Genomic DNA, 19,540 nt, shown 5'->3' on the forward strand with positions numbered 1-19,540 from the left:
CCGAGGGAGCCGAAACTGGTTTGGCTCAATGGATAGAGCGTCGGCTTGGGGACTGAAAGGTCCCGGGTTTGATTCCGGTCAAGGGCATGCACCTTGGTTGCGGGCATATCCCCAGTGGGGGGTGTGCAAGAGGCAGCTGATCGATGACTCTCTCTCATCGATGTTTCTAACTATCTCTCTCCCTTCCTCTCTGTATAAAATCAATAAAAATATGTTAAAAACAAAACAAAACAAAACAAAACAAAAAAAACGCTGAGGGACTCGGGACAAATTGTTAAAAATTGGAACTGTCCCGCCAAAAGCTGGACGTCTGGTAACCTTAGGTGAATCCCAGCCCTGAGCACAGGGCTCCAGGGACGACAGCAGTACACCCGGGAGGGCCAGCTTTCAGATGAGAACAGGGGGCCCAGAGGTCTGTCCAGAAACCGCCCGCCAGCCGGGAACAGAGTGAGAAACAGACCCCAGAGCTGTATGTGTGTGTTTCCCGCCAGGATCTGGTCCCCCAGACCAGCACCTCGAACAGGCGTGGCCACCCTGGTCACTGTGCAGAGCCGGGGCGAGGCAGGTGCCCGTGAGCCGTCCACGCTCACATGTCTCAGCAACAGAGCGGTCACCGCTCTGGCCACTGCGGGGGCGCACCGGGTCCCTCCGAAGGATCTGCACCACACGGAATCCTGGTGCTGGGTGCTCCGGGCTCGGATCAAATACGGCCCAAGCGTCTTGCCCTGGGGGGTTTGCTTCCCACTCATCTGGCCCCCCGGCCACACACTGAGTCTGAGGGCAGGCTTGAGCCTGTTTACAGAGTCCAGTTAGCGATCCCATCTCGCTCCCTCCTCTCACCCCCTTTCAGGAGCCTAGAAATCCGACCAACAGACACCACGCTTTTAATGCAGGAAAGTGTAACACTGGGAACCTCTTAAGAGCTTTGTAATGGCCCTTCTGAGGGACAGCGGCCACTTGCCCTGTGGGCACGGCCAGGACACGGTGTCCCTGGCTGCGCCGGGTGGGCAGGACATCACACTGAGGTGGCTCCCTCCTCCCTCGGCGCCGTGAGGGCGGCTCCCGCGTGCGGGGGTGGGTGGGGGTCACCGCATGGGTGCCCACAGCTCGGGCTCACGGCGCCTCTGCCTGTGCGTTGCTCCCCCAGCCGACCCGAGGAGCCTTCGACCTGGAGCGGCTACATGGGGAAGATGTTCATGGCAGCTTCCAACTACCTCCCCGCCCAGGTGTCAGACATGATGAACCAGGACAGGGCCTTCGCCACCGGGCGCCTGAACTTCTCCGGGCAGAAGAACCTCTGCACCCTCTCCACGTACGTACGTAGGGCAACGCCACTCCCACCCCCTCACACACACACATTCACGTCCCCAAAGCACCAACGCCCCAAACACACGCACAGGAAAAAAAATAATAAAATAATACAAAGAGAGAAGAAGGCCAAGAGGAAGGGTGAGCGAAATCAAACCCTCCCGCCGCGCATCAGCTGCCCGGTCATGACACGTGTTCGCGGGCGGCAGTGGGAGCTGGCCAGGGGATTCATGGCGACACTGTCCCCGAGAGCAGCTTCTGTGTTCACGTAATTATGTGCAAAGGCCCAGACACCTACGGGGTTGACATGTTTTACCCAAGAGGCTCAAAGGAGTTAAACATTTAAAAAAAATTTCGTAACGCCAGCCAGCCACGATGCAAGCCAACTTCCCACTCATTTCCTTCCCGTCACTGTTAAAGGTAGAGACGCCATCCCGTTCAGGTAAGCTCATGGTTTTGTTTTTGTTTTTGGTAACAGCTCTCCCTGGATCGGCGGTGTGGACATACATCATTTTGTCTCTCCCACACAGTTAGGTTCAAAGACAAGAGTTAGCTCTCAAGGTAGATCACTAGGTCAGAATGCAAAGAAACAGCCAGGCACCCAGAACCCGGGCCCAGTGGGCTAAGGGTTTGTTGCTGGCAGAAGGCGGCGGCGGTCAGGGGGAGCGAGGCCTGGTTGAGGCCTGGCTGTCGGAGGCCGGCCTGTGACCCGCCATTGTTGTTACCACAACACACGTTTTCTTTTGGCTCCTTAGGATCCAGAAACTGCCGAGGCTGTTGGTCGCATCCTCCGACGGACACCTTTACATCTACAACCTGGACCCTCAGGACGGAGGAGAGTGTGTCCTGATCAAGACTCACAGGTGGGGTTGCCCCGTAGCGTCACCCCTGGGCCAGGAACAAGGGCGAGCTTGATCTCCCGCGCTCTTTTTCCTCCCTCCTTCACCGGCAATCCCGGCGCAAACCGCCAGGGGGCGCCTGCTCCGAGTAGGGCTCAGTGTCAGGCTCACCATGCTGGGCGCTTCTGGGAAAGTGAATGAGAACACAACCGTCTCCCTCCTCGTGCATGGTGGGCGCTCAAAGATATTTCCCGAGTGGAACCGGAAAGTTCTCGTGACTTCCACGACCCAGTACAGGAGGGCCCGTTCCCGCAGTGGACAGGACAGGACAGGACAGGACGCTGAGCTGCCCATACCCCTCCCCCTGGAGCACTCCTTGCGAGCTCGTTTTTGAGTCCTGGCCTGAGCGACCGGGCAAACCAAGCGCCAGTCCTCCCTTATTAACCGTGAAAAGGGGTCACTGTGAGTCGCATGGCTGACCCTGGCCATCGGGTCCCAGCAGCAGGGCTGAGGGGCTGGGGCTCGTGGCTGGGGGTGGGCTCCTGGATGTGTGATGATCGCTCTTCTCCCTCTTAATTGCTGCCGTTAGACTGCTTGGCTCAGGAACCACGGAAGAGAATAAAGAAAATGACCTCAGACCTTCATTACCTCAGTCCTATGCAGCCACAGTGGCCATACCAAGCGCGTCTTCCGCCTCCACGGTGCCAGGTGAGGCGTGGGGACCTGCTAGCGGGACCCTCCCCTCCCCTTCACGTTACCTGCGGAGGGCACGCCCTCCCCACCACGCAGAGGCCGTGGGAGGAGCCTCTGCAGGCAGCTCCCCGAACCCGACAGGCCCGGCACGGCTCCTTTCCCTAACAGGTTAGCCCTCGGCCTCTGAGGACTGGCAAACCAGTGGGAAGGTTCAGGCGCCCGGGTGGGGGTGGTGAGGCCAGTCCGCCCGCCAGCCTCTCGGGGTCAGAGACCATCCACGGTGGGAGTGGAACTCCCCCGGGTCCCCGGGCCTCCCCACCTCCCCCACCCCGTTTTCTGAGGTCCTGCCCTGGTCACGGCGCAGGAGGAGACCCCGGGCTCCTCTCACGTCCCCTTCTTGGTTTCCAGGTTACTCTGAGGACGGCGGGGCGCTCCGCGGAGAGGTTATTCCCGAACACGAGTTTGCCACGGGACCAGTGTGTCTTGACGATGAGAATGAGTTCCCCCCTGTGAGCATTAGGAACCCTTAAGAGAGCCGCTCAGTCTGTGCGCTTCGAGGGCAGCCTTGGCCTGGGCAGGAGGCGCAGGCACTCTCCCCCTCGGCTAGTGTAGAGCTAACCCCCCTCCCTCATGCCCAGAGGCCGAGTGAGTGCCGGTCGTGCTGCGCGCTGCCCACTCTGCAGGCCAGCCCGCAGGGGGCGCTCCACACGGACACTAACGCAGGGATCCCGGTGGCCTCGCTCGCTCGCTATCTCCCGGCCCGAGTCCGTGGCTTGGCTCCTTAGTGCTGTCTTGGCTGCGGGGTGCACTCTGAGTTTCCTGAGGCTCCGGGGTCGCTTTCGCAGGACGCTGCGGTCTCCGGACTACAGGGGGCGATCTAACAGGGCTGGGCCGCTGTGCTCTGCGGGCCGGTGAGCGGACCCTCCCCTCCAGCTGCAGGGCAGACCCAGGATCAGCGGCAGCAGCTACAGTCCTTGTTCACTCACGGGCAGCACCCCCCCCCCCCTGCAGCTCCCCTGGGGTCCCAGCATCCTGCTCCCTCGGTCCTGGCAGCAAAGGCCACGGGCTGGCCTGGCGCTGGGCTTGGCTTCTCCCAGCGTCCCGGAGCACACAGCAGGTCCTCTGCCTGGGTGCCCACGGCCGCCTTCGCTTCTGACTCTTCCAGCTTCCATTTAAGGCAACATATAGACGCCTCTTGTGAGCTTCCGTCTGAGGACAGCCCAGAGAGTGGGCCTGAAGTCGGTTGGAGACAGGAGCGGTGCTTGGGCCGAGACTTGGGAGTGGGGGGTCCGCTGAGTGAGTCGGAGGCAGAGCCCCAGCCCCTGGGCACTGCTTCAGGGCCCCTTAGTCCTGGTGTGCAGTGCTGCCTCCTGACCAGCACTTGCTGTCAGCGGAGATTCCGTGGGCAAAAGGATGGCCTGCAGGTCTGGCTTCTGCTTGCATAGATCCATAGGGCAGCCTCGTAAGCACAGTCACTAAGAAAAGGGAGGGGGGCTGGGCCCCCAGTGCATGGCTGGAGGGCTGTGTGAGGGAGTTGAACTCCCCTGGTTCCCGGGCCTCCCCACCTGCCCCACCCCGTTTTCTGAGGTCCTGCCCTGGTCACGGTGCAGGAGGAGGCCCCGTGGCTCCTCTCAGAGGCGGGCACTGCAGGGTGAGACTTACACGCCGGCTCCCAGTCTGCAGGCCCCCAGGCCCAGGGCCAACCAGGAAGGCTTTAGGGTAGAGAGCCATGGTTCTTAGAAATACTAATTTTTACCAATTCAAAAGCCTCTGCCGGCCGGCTGCCTCCATGTGCCAGGTGCCTTGCCTTTGGGTTCTCATGCCCCACCTACCCATAAAGGTGGTGCGTTTTTTTTGTTTGTTTTTTGTTTTTTTCCCATCACCCAAAAGTTGGTGGCTATTTACCCGAAGTTGCATCTTCCGGGAACCAGAGCAAGTCAGACGCAGCCGGGCATATAGGTGACGGGGAGGTCACGGTCTGTGACTGCTGCAAAGGTTGTTCGAGTCTTAACTGTTACCAGGGTAGACCTTGCCACCCCTTATATTTACAGAACCGGGTACTTCAGGTGCGGCACGCACCTGTGTGAAACAGTAGGTTCACGGGTCCAGCATTTGTTTGGAGTGAAAACAAAAACAACGGAGATGCTTAAGAGCCAGCCCAGAGGCCTGTCCCCGGGCACTGCCTCAAGATGGAAAAATGGTTTAAAAATTATGTCAGGGCCCCCTGAGGGGGACCCCTGAGGGAGGATCAGATCAGCTGTCAGATACCAGTAAGCCTCGGGGATGGGGAGGAGAGGGTCCTGTTCTTAGAGACACTGACCGAGGAGCAGGCGGTTCCCCATCTCCCCACACAAGGCCCAGAGACACGAGCATCTACACGGCCCAGCCCGGTCATGCCTTTCCCACAATCCCGTGCAGCTGGAGAGCGCAGACGCCTTCCTCTCCCTGCCTCTGATAGACGTATCTGTCCAGAATCCACACCTCGACCCACAGTCCTTAGAAACCCCCAGGACAGTGAGAGAACCCTGGTCCCCGCTCGGGGAAAATCCCTCTGTCGGCTGGAGCGTGGGCTTGCCCGGGTGCCGTGAGGTCATCACAAGCCGCCTTTCTAAAAAACAGACCGACAGGTGCCTGGGCACGCTCCCTCCCATCTCCCTCCCAAAGGGTTTGCTTTGCTCCGGGGAAAAACGAAAGAGGAGAGAGCGGATCGCCTCTGCTTCCTTAGAAAGACGCAGCCCCGTCTCAGGAGGGCGGCCGACCTTGGTTTCGGTAACCAGCCAGCCTTATGGTCTGCCCGCTTCCCCGCACGAGGCTTACTCTGGTGGGCACGAGGGAGGGGCCGGGACCCCGCGTTTACTGACGTTTTCAACAATGATGTAGCAGCCTGTGTTTACAAGATGAGCCTTTAAAAAAAAACAAAAAACCCGCAGACACACATCAATACGCTTGCAAGTATTTTCCCTGCAGTCAGTTCTGAAACGGTGCCAACCTCGCCCGCGCCCGGGCGGCTGCCCGCGGCCCGCGTGCCAGCCTCCCCCGCCCACCCCGCAGGCACAGACCTGCCGCCGACGCAGCCTGCTCCACCGCCTCTTCCCGGGGAGAGTAAGGCCGTTCTGTTTTGATTCCGGTAGATAATCTTGTGCCGCGGAAGTCAGAAGGGCAAAGCGAAGCAGTCATGATGAGACGCGCGCCTCAGAAATCAGGACACCCCCCTGTCAGGTGGTTCTGGAGGAAACGAGGAAGGCGGAAGAATGGCGTGCGGTTGTGGGCGCGGAGTGGGGGGCAGGCATCCCAGGTGCCGCCTGCTTAAGCCACAGGACGTGGCTCACTGCCCACCAAGCCCCCCTCGGCCCCGGCGGCTGCCCTTGGGTTCGGGAGGCATGGTATACGCAACCTGCTATTGAAACTCTATTGCAGCCCTGATGTCAACGCTAACCAACCATATTGGTCTGTAGCCGGAATTTTGTATTAAAAGGGGCATCCCTTTTCAGTGTATGCTGTGTAAAAATGTACCTATAGGAAAATGTCTTCGAATTGTACTTCTGTATATTACATACATAGAGACTATTTTAACCAGGCGAAGTATTTTTTTTTTTTTTTTTTTTAGTGATTGGAATAAATCATGTACTACCTTTGAGTCCCATTTAGGACACTAACAATAAAATCATGGCAATGCATTTTTAAGGCTCTGAACGTTTATTTCTTCGTGGCTTTAGGAAGCAGGAAGAACTCCTCAAGTCTTTACAATCTAGCCATTTGACCTTTAAAAGGGGTCAGGGGTGGCGGGTCGGGCTCTTCTGCTTGGAGACCTGGAGCCTCTGACTTTGTCTAGTCAGCACCCACACCACCCAAGCACCCCCAGGGGTGGCCTCAGGCCCTAACCCAGACCTCCCGGGTCAGAATCCGTACTTTCCCAAGCTCCGGGTGAGATTCGTATGCGAGTTAAAGATGGAGAAGCGTTGCCTAGATACCAGCTGGCACAAATCTCTACGAAAGTGACCAGTGAAACAGAATGCATTAAAAAAAAAAAAAAAAGACTAAAACAGATTAAGTGCCTGCCTCACGTGCCAGGTAATATATGCCCGGCACTTCTATGGACTGCCTGACAGAATCCTCAACATCAGCTTGCAAGGTAGGGGAAGTCAGGCCCAAGTTCAAACGCCGGGCCTTGACCCTGGGCTGCCTCTGAGCCTGTGGGGTCCCCGTTACAGCTCTTGGCAGCTGATCTCCCAAGCCGGCATGCGGACAGGACAGTGGGGGATGCAAGGCAGTGGCTTCCCGCCCAAATCCAGAGACCTGTAATGTGTACATCAGTAGAAAGGGTGGGTGTGCACTTGCCGTCTCATTTTCTGACGCTCCTGCTCATGGGAGCACGGTCTGGGAGTCGGAATGGCAGCGGCAGGCAGGCTGGTGGGGGTCACAGCAGGGAGCGGCTGCGGGGTCCTGTGTGTAGTCTGCTCTGGAGACGTTGTCCCCAGCGATGTCGTGCAGGACGCCGGCAAGAACCTCGCTGACTCGGGGCAGCACACTCTGGTACTCGGCACTGCCTGGGTCCAGAGGCATGGCTTCCGCAACATCCTCTTCTAGGTTGAAAATAAGGGGGGGCTCGTGGTACCGTGCAGGCCCCATGCTCCCATCACAGGCTCTGGCTCCACCTACAGAGAGGGTGACAATAGGGCCTTGTCAATCACAATTCTGCCCGTGTGGCAAGAGGGGAGACCCGGGACTGACTGTTAATGAGCTCAAACACACCAGCACGTGACTTTTCAAATGATTGCCCTCCCTGTCCAAGAAATGACCATGAGCATCTGAGTGCTCGTCCCACAAAGCTCCTGCTCTCTGGAATGATCTGGAACTTCTCCTTAGACTTGCCTTCAGAGCCAGTAGAACATGCGTACAAATGTCTTTCATCTCTGCCCTCTGGGAGTAAAATCTGTTTTTAAATGGATTTCTTGGATAGCAAATATATTCAATTATAAGCATCAGGCAGGCAGACGCGATGACTCATGCCACTCGGGGCAGAAGTTGAGATTGCTGTATGCATTAGGCTGGCTGAGAAGGCAGTCCCGAAGAGGAGGGACAGGTGCTTGGGACGAAGGCAGCATCCTTGGTCGTTAATGATTCAGATGACTTACTTTCTTTGCCTTTTCCATGCAAATAAGTAGTTAAGATATCTGACAAAAGTGAATATGATATAATGGAATGAACAAAAGGAATGAAGGCCAAGGACGGCCCTTGGAGACATGGGAGTTCGTTCCTGAAGACCTCCTTCGACTTGGAGCCCCTCAGTGGCCAAGCACGACTGAGTCAGAAACTGGAATCCAGCTGCCCCAGGGAAGCAGAGCTGCTTCTGGCACTGACGTGTGAGAGAGCTTTTTCCAACGGCTCCGCACACATGCTTATGGGAAACCCAGCTGTATGGTTAGGAGGGCCCAGCCGATGGCCTCTTCTCACCCCCTGTATTAACAAAGTGGGAGTGTAACACCAAAGCGCCAGTTGGTGAAGGCAGACCCCAGGGGCCAGGCCTCGGCTACAGCACACGGCTTTTCGTTCTAGCCCCATGTGGGCTGACCTCTTAAATCTCTGAGGGATACAATGAGTCGGTGGTGTGGTCTTTAGGGAACCGACCTCAATGGCTTTCCTCCTGTGACTCAGATTCAGGTTGTTCAGCTGACAAAGAGAGTCACTGCCTTTGCCTGGAGTTTGGGGTTGAAACAACAATAAAGAGTGGTCATGTGGTGTTGGCCATCAATCAAGTCTTCACTGGGGTAGGCTCCTCTTATGAGAATGAAAGACTTCTGCTGGAGCCAGTTTGGCTTAGTGGGTAGAGCATCAGCCCAAGAACTGAAGGGTTCCAGGTTCAAGGACACCTACATTGATTGCAGGCTTAGAAGTGAGACCACCCCTCAATAACCATTGGGTGAGGTTCAAAATGGGTCATACCTCTCCACAACCATTGGGTGAGGTTGGAAGTTGGTCCTGCCCCTCAACAATCATTGGTTGTGGTTGGATGTGGGTCTTGGCTATCAATAACCATAGGATGAGGGTGGAAGTGGGTCCCACCCTCAAACCCAATTGGTTGAGGTTAGAAGTGGGTCCTGCCCCTCAACAATCATTGGGTGATGCTGGAAGTACACCACGCCCCTCAACTACCATTGGGTGAGATTGGAAGTGGGTCACGCTCCTCAACAAACATTGGGTGAGGTTCAAAGTAAGTTCCACCCCTCAACAAACATCAGATGAAATAGGAAGTGGGTCCTGCCCCTCAACTACCATTGGGTAAGGTTGGCAGTGGGACCTGCCATTTAACAACCATTGGGTGAGGTTCAAAGTGAGCCCCACCCCTAAACAACCATTGGGTGAGGGTGGAAGTAGGTCCACAAGGCAGGACACAAATTAATTACAGAAACACAGATCTCTCTGAACAACCCCCACCTTTAGGCCCAGTCCTTTGGACCGGTCCCGCCTCCTCCTCACTGCTCATGCCCAATCTACCCTCAAGGACCTGGGGCAATTGTGTTATCCCAAAGCACTTCCCACCCCCTCCGCTTTGCTCCCATTACCAGGAGGCTCTATGTGTCTCTCTCCCAATGCTCAGACTGTGGGATGGAAACCGTAGCAGGTGTACAGTGAAGATCCCAGCAGACACCCCAGGATCCTGGCCACCAAGGCCAACATCAACAGGGATCAATTGTGTTGGTATCACGTGCCCTGACTCTGTGCAATAAGCATGCTCCACACATGTGGTGCTCTTCCCTAAACCCCAGTCGATTATGAGGAAAACATCAGAGAATCCAAAAGGCACCCTTCAAAACACAGGACCAGCACTGTGCAGCCACACACGGCCCAGGGCGGCCCTGAGAGGGGGTGGCTGAAAAGCTTGGAAAAGACAGACAAGAGAGTGAAAGCTGGGTCTCGGTGGGATGCTGCTTCCTGAGAGACAGTGCCCAAGCCCACAAGCAGAGTCTTTAGTTTGTAGCAGATGCCACGAGGCAAAGTAAGGACTTGGTCAAGATGTTTACAGCATGCTCAAGGGTTTGAATCCTACTCCATTACATGCACCTGATCAAACTCTGTTTACTTGCAGCCTACATCGCTCAGGAACGTGGGGTCACGTGTTCAGACCGTAGGTTCAAGTTTATAAGACTAGCTGTCGGGTATAATTGTGCTGGGAGGCTCTGCCTTCCAAGCTGGGACATGCACATGGCCAAGAGAGGACTGGGCCCTCTCATGAGTCCCAGTCTTGAACCTGTCCAAATGCTGTAGCCCCTCTCCCCACAGCACCCTCCAAGCTCTTCAAGGTCATTAAAAACAAGGAAGACTGAGAGACACTGCAGAGACGGGGCTAAATGCAGTGTGGGGTTATGGGTAGGTCCTACAACAGAAAAAGGCTATTAGTAAAAGACTAGGGAAACACAAGTCTATAGTCCAGTTCAAGCAGGGCAGCAGCATTCACTTGTTAGCTGTGTAGGTGCCGTAGTTATGGAAGCTGTGAACAACAGGAGAGACTAGCTATGCAGACCTGTGCACAGGAACCCTGTACTCACTATGCAATTGTGGGAAGAAATCTAGAATTATTCCAAAATAAAAAAAATTATTTTTAAAAATGTAATTAACAGCTCTGGCCAATTATGTTCAGTGGTAAGAGCATCAGCCCAAAGACTGGTTTGTGGGTCCAACCCCTCAACAACCATTGGGTGAGGTTGGGAGTGGGTCCTGCCCCTCACCAACCATTTGGGTGATGTTGGAAGTGGGACCCACACCTCAACAGCCATTGGGTGAGGTTGAAAGTTGGTCACGGCCCTCAACTACCATTGGGTGAGGTTGGAAGTGGGTCCCCCTCCTAAACTACCATTGGGTGAGGTTGGAAGTGGGACTGGTCCCTCAACAATCACTGAGTGAGGTTGGAAGTGGGTCCAGTCCCTCAACAGCCATTGGGTGATGTTGCAAGTGGGTACCGCCCTGACCCTGCTGGGATTTGGTGACTCCGCAGCACGTAAGTCCCCCAGGGGTTAGGATTCCTGTTTGATGGGGGTCATTTTTAACAGCCCTGGGACTTCCCGGTCATAGTGTGACTCCAACTCTGCGGTGCCGAGAGCCTTCTGGCAGGGCGCTCCCTTCGAAAATGAACTCGGCCTGGGGGCGCCGTGCCTCTGAGATAATGTAATGTAAGGACTGTAATCTGGACACGTTCCATCTGAGAGCGTCAGAGTCATCGACTGGTTTGCGTTTCAGGGCTTGGAGGATCAAAGGCGGCCGTGGCGTTTTTAATATCCTCCCAGCGATGAGCTCATAGAACTTGTTTTCACGCCACGCTCTCTCCCGGGTCACTTATCGACACTCCGGGAAAATCAGTTTTGTTCTGTTTTCTATAATTCTTTGGAAAGTTCCAACATGATTAACTTAATCAAATTGGAATCTGCAGCAGTTAGGGTTTTTATTTTTTGTTTTGTTTTTCATTCATTAAAAAAAAAAAAAAAAAAGTTAATGGTCCTTTTAGATGCAAGACTCTGTCCACGCACATCAAGATAACAAAGATGAAAGGGCTACGGAGCCCTGGGCTCGGAGAGCTTGAAACTAGTCGTGGGAGCCTGGCTGGTCTGGCTCGGGGGTTGAGCAGTGACCCATGCACCAAGAGGTTACCAGCTGGATTCCCGGTCAGAGCACATGCTTGGGTTGTGGGCTCGATTCCCAGCGGGGGGGGGGGGGGGGGGGCTGCAAGAAGGAGGCAGCCTAGGGATGTTTCTCCCTTATTGATGTTTCTCTCTCTCCCCCTCTCCCTTCCTCTCTCTGAAAAAACAAAACAAACAACTAGCAAGGGAAATAAAGCACGCACTTAAATGACTGGCATGTGGGCAAGAAAAGAGAGAAAAGAGAGAGAATGTATAAAGTGGAGCCACTTGAACCAAGCTGCTAAAATTAACATTATGAAGGCGGAGGCGTGAAGGACAGATATGTTCTTATTGCAAGGAGCCCGGGCCCTGGGACGTTTTGAACTTTCCAGTCCTGCCTCAAAGCCTGGCTGTGCGTCTCCCCCGGACATCTGACTGACAGCGGTCTTGGACGAATCCTCAGGACGCAGGACTGAGCCTTCTCATGAATGTGCTTTTCGCTACAAGAACCCTTTCTTCTTCACTATAAGAACTTCTTTCTTCTTTGGAACACGTCTGGGTGTTTGCCTAGCTGTGTCCCCAGTTTGCAAACTCTGAGTCCCTCACGTGAGTAAATCTTTACCACTTATTTCTAACAAAGCCTGCGGTCTCTCTCTGAGTCTGTTTGAGAATGTGACAAACATCAGATTTCTCCAGACCCTACACGTCTGGGAAGATGAAAGTTTTATGTTTTGTTGATTTCAGAGAGGAAGAGAGAAGTCTTTCTTCTTCAGCTGCCTCCTGCACACCCCACACTAGGGATGGAGCCTGCAACCCGGCCGTGTGCTCTGACCAGGAATCAAACCGTGACCTCCTGGTTCGTAGGTTGACACTACTAAGCCACTGAGCCCTGCATGCCGCCGGGGCGAGAGGGAGTTTTATGATTCGGTTTGAGGCCTTCAAGTTGAATTGAAGATGGAGGCTGAGGCCGTGGCCCTCGGAGATGACAGGAAGGGAGGGGGACCCAGGAGGCTGGGGTCTGAATGCAATGGCAGCGAGAAGCCCTGGGAGGTCCTGAGAAGCATCCTAATCCGGTATCGAGTTTCTGATCACCCACTGAAGGTGGCCACCCAGACTTCCATCGGTTTGCTAAACCGACCTCCAAACTCTGTTTTCCGAAATTCTCTCGTCAAGTGAATCACACTGTCAAGCATCTCTGAGCTTCTCCTTAATGTTCACCCCCTCGGGCATCTAAAGCGCAACAGTGTCACGTGGGAAACTGAACAGAAAGAACCACAGGCTGAGGTGGAGTCCCTGGTGCGAAGCCGCATCACCAATCCCAGACTCTCACCTCGCTCTCGGCAGGTGCAGCCTCTCCCAGGAGTGGGATCTTACACCCACCCGTCCGAAGGTCTCATCAATCCTGGTGAGGTGATCTGCAGGATAACCCCACCCCCACCTCGCCCCGCTATTCCTTCCCTCCCCCCAAAGACCGCTGTCCTAAAAGGAATCCTTTCCTTTTTCTAATAACGCCCCGGCCACACCCTTCTGCTATACAACCTTCCCTTCTGTACCCTGCACGGCCCCCCCTCACCAGAGCGCCCTTCTATTGGTTAGATGGGCTGCTGCCCAGTTCACGAATCACTTAATACAGCCAATTCGCTCTCCAGGTGCACTCGGGGGTGTTCTGTTAACAAACGAACCGGTCTTCAGGTGAAAAGCACTGTGCACCGAGTCGAACACTCTGAGCGTGCTGGAAGCGTAGTAACAGCAGAAAGACCTGTTCGCTGCGGGTGGTGGGTGCAGAGCACCGGTGCTGGGCCCCTGGGTGCTGAGCCTCTGGGTGCTGGGCCCAGGCTTTGGATGGAAGGGCTGGGGGGAGGGGGTGGAAGCGCTTCCCAAGGAGGACCACCCACACTCATTCCTGCAGGCCTGGGTGAGAGTCCCCACAGGGCAGGGGCCGGGAGCCCTCCAGGCCTGCGGGCGGGCGGGCACCTCCCGAACTCACCGGTGACGTAGAAGGCCTTGTAGCGCTCCAGGCGGACGGCCTGCAGGGCTCCGTGCTCTCCCGCCGCCCCACTGTTGGGGTGAAACAGCGCCTGCGGAAGGTGGTGGGGCTCACTCATAACCGGGCTCTCTCTTCTCGTCCCCCCAACCCCGCATCGAGGTCCGTTCGTCTGCTCCCCGCCTCCCTGCTTCGGGTCTTATTTTGTGGGTTAATTCATTTTGTTCGTTAAAGTCCACAAATAAGTGAGATCCTGTGGTACTTGTCTTTCTCAGTCTATGCCTATATGCATGGCCCACAGACATGGGCAACAGGGTGTGAAGACCTGGGGGTGGGGGGGAGTGGGCGGGATAAAAGGGGAGGGGAAATGGGAGATACCTGAAATATAAGGTGACCAGACATCCCAACTTTTTAAAAAATATATATATATTGATTATTTTACAGAGAGGGATAGAGAGTTAGAAACATCAATGAGAGAGAAACGTCGATCAGCTGCCTCTTGCACACTCCCTACTGGGGACGTGCCCGCAACCAAGGGATATGCTCCCGACCGGAATCGAACTTGAGACCTTTCAGTTCACAGGCCGACGCTCTATCCACTGAGCCAAACCGGTTTTGGCAGACATCCTGATTTTTAACAATTTGTCCCCCGTCCCGTGGCGTTTTAAAAAATCGGGACTTTTTTAAAACACCGCAGGACAAATAGTTAAAAACCGGGACTGTCCTGCCAAAAGTGGGACGTCTGGTCACCTTACTGTAATACTATCAACAATAAAAATATATATTTAGAAAGAAAAGAAAGAAAACCAGGCTAGAGGCTCCCTGGGAAGCTAGAGGGTCCCTCTCCCCCACAACACAGACTTCCCTCACCCCCCTGACCCCCTGCTCCCCCCCCTCTGCCCCCGCCCCAAACGCTGACAGACACCGGCCCGAAGTCCACACCAGCCCCGTCCGTCCGTCCTGGATGAGAATGATCAGAGTGGGTCACAGCTCCGGCCAGACCCCCGGGCCCAGCACCAGCTGCAGGGTTCCCAGCTCCGTGAGCCTGGAAGGAACCTCGTCCAAAACCCGAGAATCTCACGATGATGAGGACCACAGCAAGCGCACTCTGAGCCCAGCGCTGTGTGCCCACAGCTCTGCCCCGCCCGCCCCGCCCGCCGGCTGCCTATGGGTCTGGGAACCTGCCGGCGCCACCCGGACGCCCGGGGCCTCCGATCTCTCCAGCAGCCGGGCTGTCTTCTCACCTGAGCCCAGGGAGGCCCCGGGAGGCCCCTTGCCAGACCCTCTCAGTGATCCCTCCAGGAATGGGTGCCCCCTGCCCTCTGAACGGGGCCTCAATCCTGCTCCCCCGGGGCCGGTCCTCCTCCCTCCTCTGCAGGTCCCGGCTGAACAGAGCCCTACGGCCTGGAGACACCTACGTCGGGGACCCCCAGGGCAGGACCGGGCAGGAAACCAGTGGTAAGGCCGGGGGGTTTGGGCTGGACGCGGGAGGCCGCCCTGGTATGAATCATGACCGATATACATCACCGGGAAGGCGATTCTGTGATTCAAAGTTTCCATGGGGCAAAAAAAAAAAAAAAAAAAAAAATCAGAACCATCTGTGGAGCGGTAAACAGCTGTGCCCCCACCTCCCGCCCCGGGGGATGCCGCGGGGGCCCCTCCCACACCTGCCTCTCCCAGGCCGGCTCTCGTGACAGCTCGGCGGCTCCCCAGGCAGCGTGATGACAGCGGCCCCTTCCAAACAGGAAGAGAGGCCGTAACTCAAAACCCTGGCTGCTTCAGGCCAGCGGGAAGCCAAGCCCCTCGCCGCAGGAGGCTGTGCGGCTTCCTCCTGAGGCAGCAGGAAGCGGGAGGCCTGGAAAGCCTTCTGTCGACAGATGGGTGATGCGCTCCCACGTCCAGGAGACGGGGGCCGGCCTGCTGGTTCCAATCGCGGGCGGGCGGGCGGGCGCTGCGTCCCGGTCGCAGATGCCACCGTGTGGGCCGAGATGTTTGTGCAACGTTACCAGAGGCAACCTCACAGCCCCAGAGGATGCTGATGGGGGGGGTGGGAGGGGGCGCGCTCACTCAGAAGCCTGGCTGGGTTTCAGAGAACTTGTCTGTGCCTCTCCCCTGCCCCCTTGGAGCTGACGGATTGTATTCTTGTTTCTATCAACACGGGAAGGCGGTTGGCAAACCGACCCATGAGTCACAGCTGAGGGAAGACATTTTCCCCTCCGAGGGCGCCCGGTCCAAACGTCGTCGAAGACAAGACCGCCTCCGGGAAGCACGCTGCCCCTCCGCGGCTGCCTTCCCCACCTGCGGGCTCCGCTCTGTTCTGCTTTGTGTCTACGCACGCGCGCACCGCCTTGATGGGTGAGTGCAAAGTGGGGGCTTGGTGCCAGGCTGTGCCCCCTCCCCTGCCTGGCTCTCCTCCGTCTCCCTCCTTGGGGTTGCCCTCTTCTGCCAAGACACGGACAGACACAGCGAGACCGGAAGCAGCAGAGTGCCTCTGGGTTTGAGCATCGCGTCACAGGGCCCCGGCCGCCCGTGAGAAGACCGTTCGGGGGGGGAAACCCCATCGCCCGTGAGCCTGCCTTTCCTCCTCTCCGCGGAGGGCCCGGAGCGGGTGCCAGAACGCCAGGGGCTCTGGGTCCCTTCGTTTGTAGGACAGGGAAGAACCGCTGCTGAGCTACGTGTGCACATGGCACTGAGATGACGGGGAGCTCCTTTGAGCTTCCTGAAACCGGGATGGCTTTCTTCCAAACCGACCCCTACTAGGATCGTTGTAGGCCTGAGATGTGCCTATCGGTGGGCACAACCAAGGGGTGCTTATTTAAAAACACACATGACATGCACATACATGCATGTACATGTACGTAATCAGAGTTTTTACCGCGTGGCCTCCCTTCGGCCAATTAGAGATGGTTTGGTGCGGTGTCCTGGGTCGCTGACCAGAGAGATAAATCCAAGGCCAAATTCGGGCCAGGGCCAGTCACGCCCTCGGTGGCTCTCCATGAAGGACCTCATGAATGCGGCCGAGACCTGGCGCCCCAAGAGGCGGGGTGGTCACAGGGGTGGCTCATGCCGGCAAGCAGCCCCCGGCGGGGGTTCCCGGGCCCCGGGGTGCGGTCAGGGAGCAGCTCCGCCTGCCTGAGCTGCGTGGCCACACGGACGTTCCCACGAAAGCCTGGTGGGCGCTTTGTCTCTGGTCCTCGGGCTGAGCCCTGAGGGGGGCCTCCTGAGCCTGCGGACGTGAGGGAGAGGGCGAGCGTCCTGCCCTCTGGGCACGGAGGGAGTGAGCGCCAAGGAGCTGGCTCCACAGGCCCTGGCCACATCAAGGAGACCGCAGTCCCTGACGCGCTTCCTGGTGACTCCGATGAGTCGGTCAGTTGCCATGGTGACGCACACTCGGGAGCATCTCCCTGACGTCCTGAATGGGCCCCCAGGGTCACGTAGAGAGACTCCCACCTTCCTGGCTCTCGTGGCTCAGGGAGCGGGGCGCGGCCTGGGAGCGCCAGCTGCTCAGAGGGTGGGGTGCTCCGGAGAGAAGCGGTTCTTCTCCGGGGGCCCCGGGTGCGGGGCGGGGGAGAGTACGTGCCGGGCACCGGGCATCCTCTGACAAACCCCGGGCACAAATGAGTGCTCCCAGAAGCGTGGGGCTTGCTGGGGCCGGCCGCGGGGAAGGACAGCACGCTGAGCTCACGGCATGTGAGCCGCTTCCATGTGGCCCTCGGTAAAGACATAAATAGAATCGGACGCTTGGATGTGCGGCCTCTAACTGAGAAGCCCCGTGCTCACAGCGCCTTGCAAAGAGGGTTCCGGCCCCTCCCTCCTCCCCCCTCCTCCCACTTCCTCTTCCCCTTTGGGCAAAAGGAAGACTGGGAAATGACAGGGACAGGCCATCAGGCCCAGCATTTCCTGGTGGCGCCTCAGAGCACCTGGGGAGAGGACACCAGGCCCTGGCTGGTGTGGCTCAGTGGATAGAGCGCCAGCCTGCGGACTGAAGGGTCCCAAGTGCGATTCCCGTCAAGGGCACATGCCCAGGGTGCAGGCTCCACCCCCAATAGGGGGCATACAGGAGGCAGCCGATTGGTGACTCTCTCTCATCATTGATGTTTCTATCTTTCCCTCCCTCTCCCTTCCTCTCTGAAATTGAGAGAGAGAGAGAGAGAGAGAGAGAGAGAGAGAGAGAGAGAGAGGGAGAGAAAGAGGGAAAACGAACACCAGGTGCTGGGTCGCACCGCCCCGAGCTAGTGTGGGAGCTGAAGGCCTCACGTGCACCCACCTCGGCCGAACGATTAGACTCAAATACAACAGACATTCTGGCTGATTCCGGAAAGAGGAAGAAGGGAGAGGCTCCTCAAACTGGATCTGGAGTGGTCCGCCGCTGGCCTGCCTCCCCCAGGGGGCTGTTTGCACAACGGGGAACAGGTCCACCCCGGAGGAGCCGGGCGGGGCACCTGACTCCGGCACTTACCCTGTGCCCGGTCTGCGACCCGCCGAAGAGCACGTCGGAGGCGTCCAGCCCGTCGAAGTGGCGGCCTGGGGGCAGGCGGGCACCGGCCAGGGCCACCACGGTGGGGAAGATGTCCAGCACGCTGCAGGAGGATCAGACAGACACCGTGGCCCCGGCCGGCCCCAGACGCTCAGCCATGCCGTGGTCAAGACCCACCGCACAGCCCGAGTGGCCCACCCTCCGCGCCTGTGCTTCCCTCACGCTCCCCCCGGGTCTCTGCTCCCCCAGGCGGCCGAGCGGCCCAGCGGCTCAGCACCCAGCGCTGCGGCCGGGCGTGGCCTGGGCTCACACCCCAGTGCTGCCCCCTGTGCAGCTCCGGGGCCTTCGGCTTTCTGTTCTGTGAAATGGGCACGATGCCCCGGCGGGCGTGGCTCGGTTGGTTGAGCGTTGTCCCTTGCACTAAAGGTTACCAGCTCCAATCCGGGTCGGGGCACACGCCCGGTTTCTTGCTCAATGCCCATCCTCTGAGCAGTGATGCCCCGGGGGTAAGCACCCCGGGCGGAAGGGCGGGGTGTGTTAGTGTCCTTCTCCCGAGCGAACCCTGGGGACAGGCAGCCGGCCGATCCCGGCAGCAAGGGTGCTCCCCGAGAGCGTGCACGGATCCCCGCGGGAAAACACGAGGGTGGAGTCCATGGAGACACGCCGTCCTGCTACCGTCGAGACGGTCTAACGCACATGTGTCAAACACAAGGCCCGCGGGCCAAATCCGTCCCGCCAGGCCTTGCAATGTGGCCCGCACCGCGCTGTCATCACTGCACTCCGCTGCGTTTCCATCACAATGACAGTTTATGACTGTTCAGTAAACCATTCGGCCCGCGATTTAGGCTGGATTTTAGATTTTGGCCCCTTCTCTGATTGAGTTCGACACCCCTAGTCTAACGCCAAACGCTATCCTACGAGGCGCAGCTCGCGGCCACGGTGCTGTCCCGGGGACAGTTCCCGGCGCCCTCGGCGAGCGTCACCTGTACCGGCAGCCCCGAGCCGCCCCCGAGCCGCCCCACTATGGCCTCTGCGGCCCGATGGCCGACAAGCTGACGCGATTCCGTCACGGCCAGCGCCGGGTGCATCCAGGTGGAAACACCACTCTCGGGAGAAGCCGTGCAGCCTCGGTGATGTAACGGCAGCCGGCCTGTGAGCACGGCCTGGCACTGCGCCCCACGTGGGCCCCGTACAGCAGCCCGCCTGGCCCTCCGCCCGCCCGGCAGCTGACAGCACGGGACCGCAGGCCTCCTGACTGTGCGGGGCCGACCCTGAGTCCTGGGGCTCCCGCTCCCACTGGCATCGGAGCCATTCACCCGGCCTCCGGGCCCCTGCAGCCTGCTTTCCTCTCCTAACGCTGTGTTCCCTCGGCCGGGACCCTCCGCTAATGATGAAGAACCTGCGGAAACAAATTAGTCTTCCAGCAGACCCAAGCTCCCCGCCTGGGAGCGGGCACCGGCTGCCACCGCAGGCCCCGCTGTCCGGAGCACAGGCAGAGCCCTGCGGGAGTGAGTGAGTGAGTGAGTGAACCGTCCCCGATGGATACGCTGCCCGACGGCCACTCAGCCAAGTCCTGGCCCCGGGAATGGCCTCCCGGATCTGCCCCAATAAGGAGCTGAGAGCGCGG

General features: G+C 57.9%; 2 protein-coding genes across 11 annotated transcripts in view; one reads left to right on the plus strand and one right to left on the minus strand.

Moving 5' to 3' along the window:
• Positions 1-6,517, plus strand: part of WIPI1 (WD repeat domain, phosphoinositide interacting 1) — a 28,792-nt gene extending 22,275 nt beyond the window's left edge. For 3 of the 9 annotated variants that reach the window (XM_045586277.1, XM_036451398.2, XM_045586280.1), the window contains 4 exons: positions 1,148-1,312; positions 2,064-2,173; positions 2,739-2,855; positions 5,972-6,517. In XM_045586277.1, the coding sequence (XP_045442233.1) occupies positions 1,148-1,312; positions 2,064-2,173; positions 2,739-2,855; positions 5,972-6,150 (571 nt within the window). In that variant the 3' untranslated portion in view covers positions 6,151-6,517. Of the gene's footprint in view, positions 1-1,147; positions 1,313-2,063; positions 2,174-2,736; positions 2,856-3,248; positions 4,319-5,298 lie in introns of those variants that run through there. The other 6 variants (XM_045586275.1, XM_045586279.1, XR_006742490.1 and 3 more) reach the window with 5 other exon arrangements.
• Positions 6,398-19,540, minus strand: part of ARSG (arylsulfatase G) — an 83,264-nt gene continuing 70,121 nt past the window's right edge. For both annotated transcript variants that reach the window (XM_036451386.2, XM_045586272.1), the window contains exons 10-12: positions 17,896-18,016; positions 13,440-13,530; positions 6,398-7,495 (exon numbers count right to left, since the gene is read on the minus strand). In XM_036451386.2, the coding sequence (XP_036307279.1) occupies positions 7,203-7,495; positions 13,440-13,530; positions 17,896-18,016 (505 nt within the window). In that variant the 3' untranslated portion in view covers positions 6,398-7,202. The remainder of the gene's footprint in view (positions 7,496-13,439; positions 13,531-17,895; positions 18,017-19,540) is intronic.

The sequence above is a fragment of the Pipistrellus kuhlii genome, unplaced genomic scaffold (assembly GCF_014108245.1).
Source record: "Pipistrellus kuhlii isolate mPipKuh1 unplaced genomic scaffold, mPipKuh1.p scaffold_m20_p_22, whole genome shotgun sequence".
NCBI classification, from domain to species: domain Eukaryota; kingdom Metazoa; phylum Chordata; class Mammalia; order Chiroptera; family Vespertilionidae; genus Pipistrellus; species Pipistrellus kuhlii.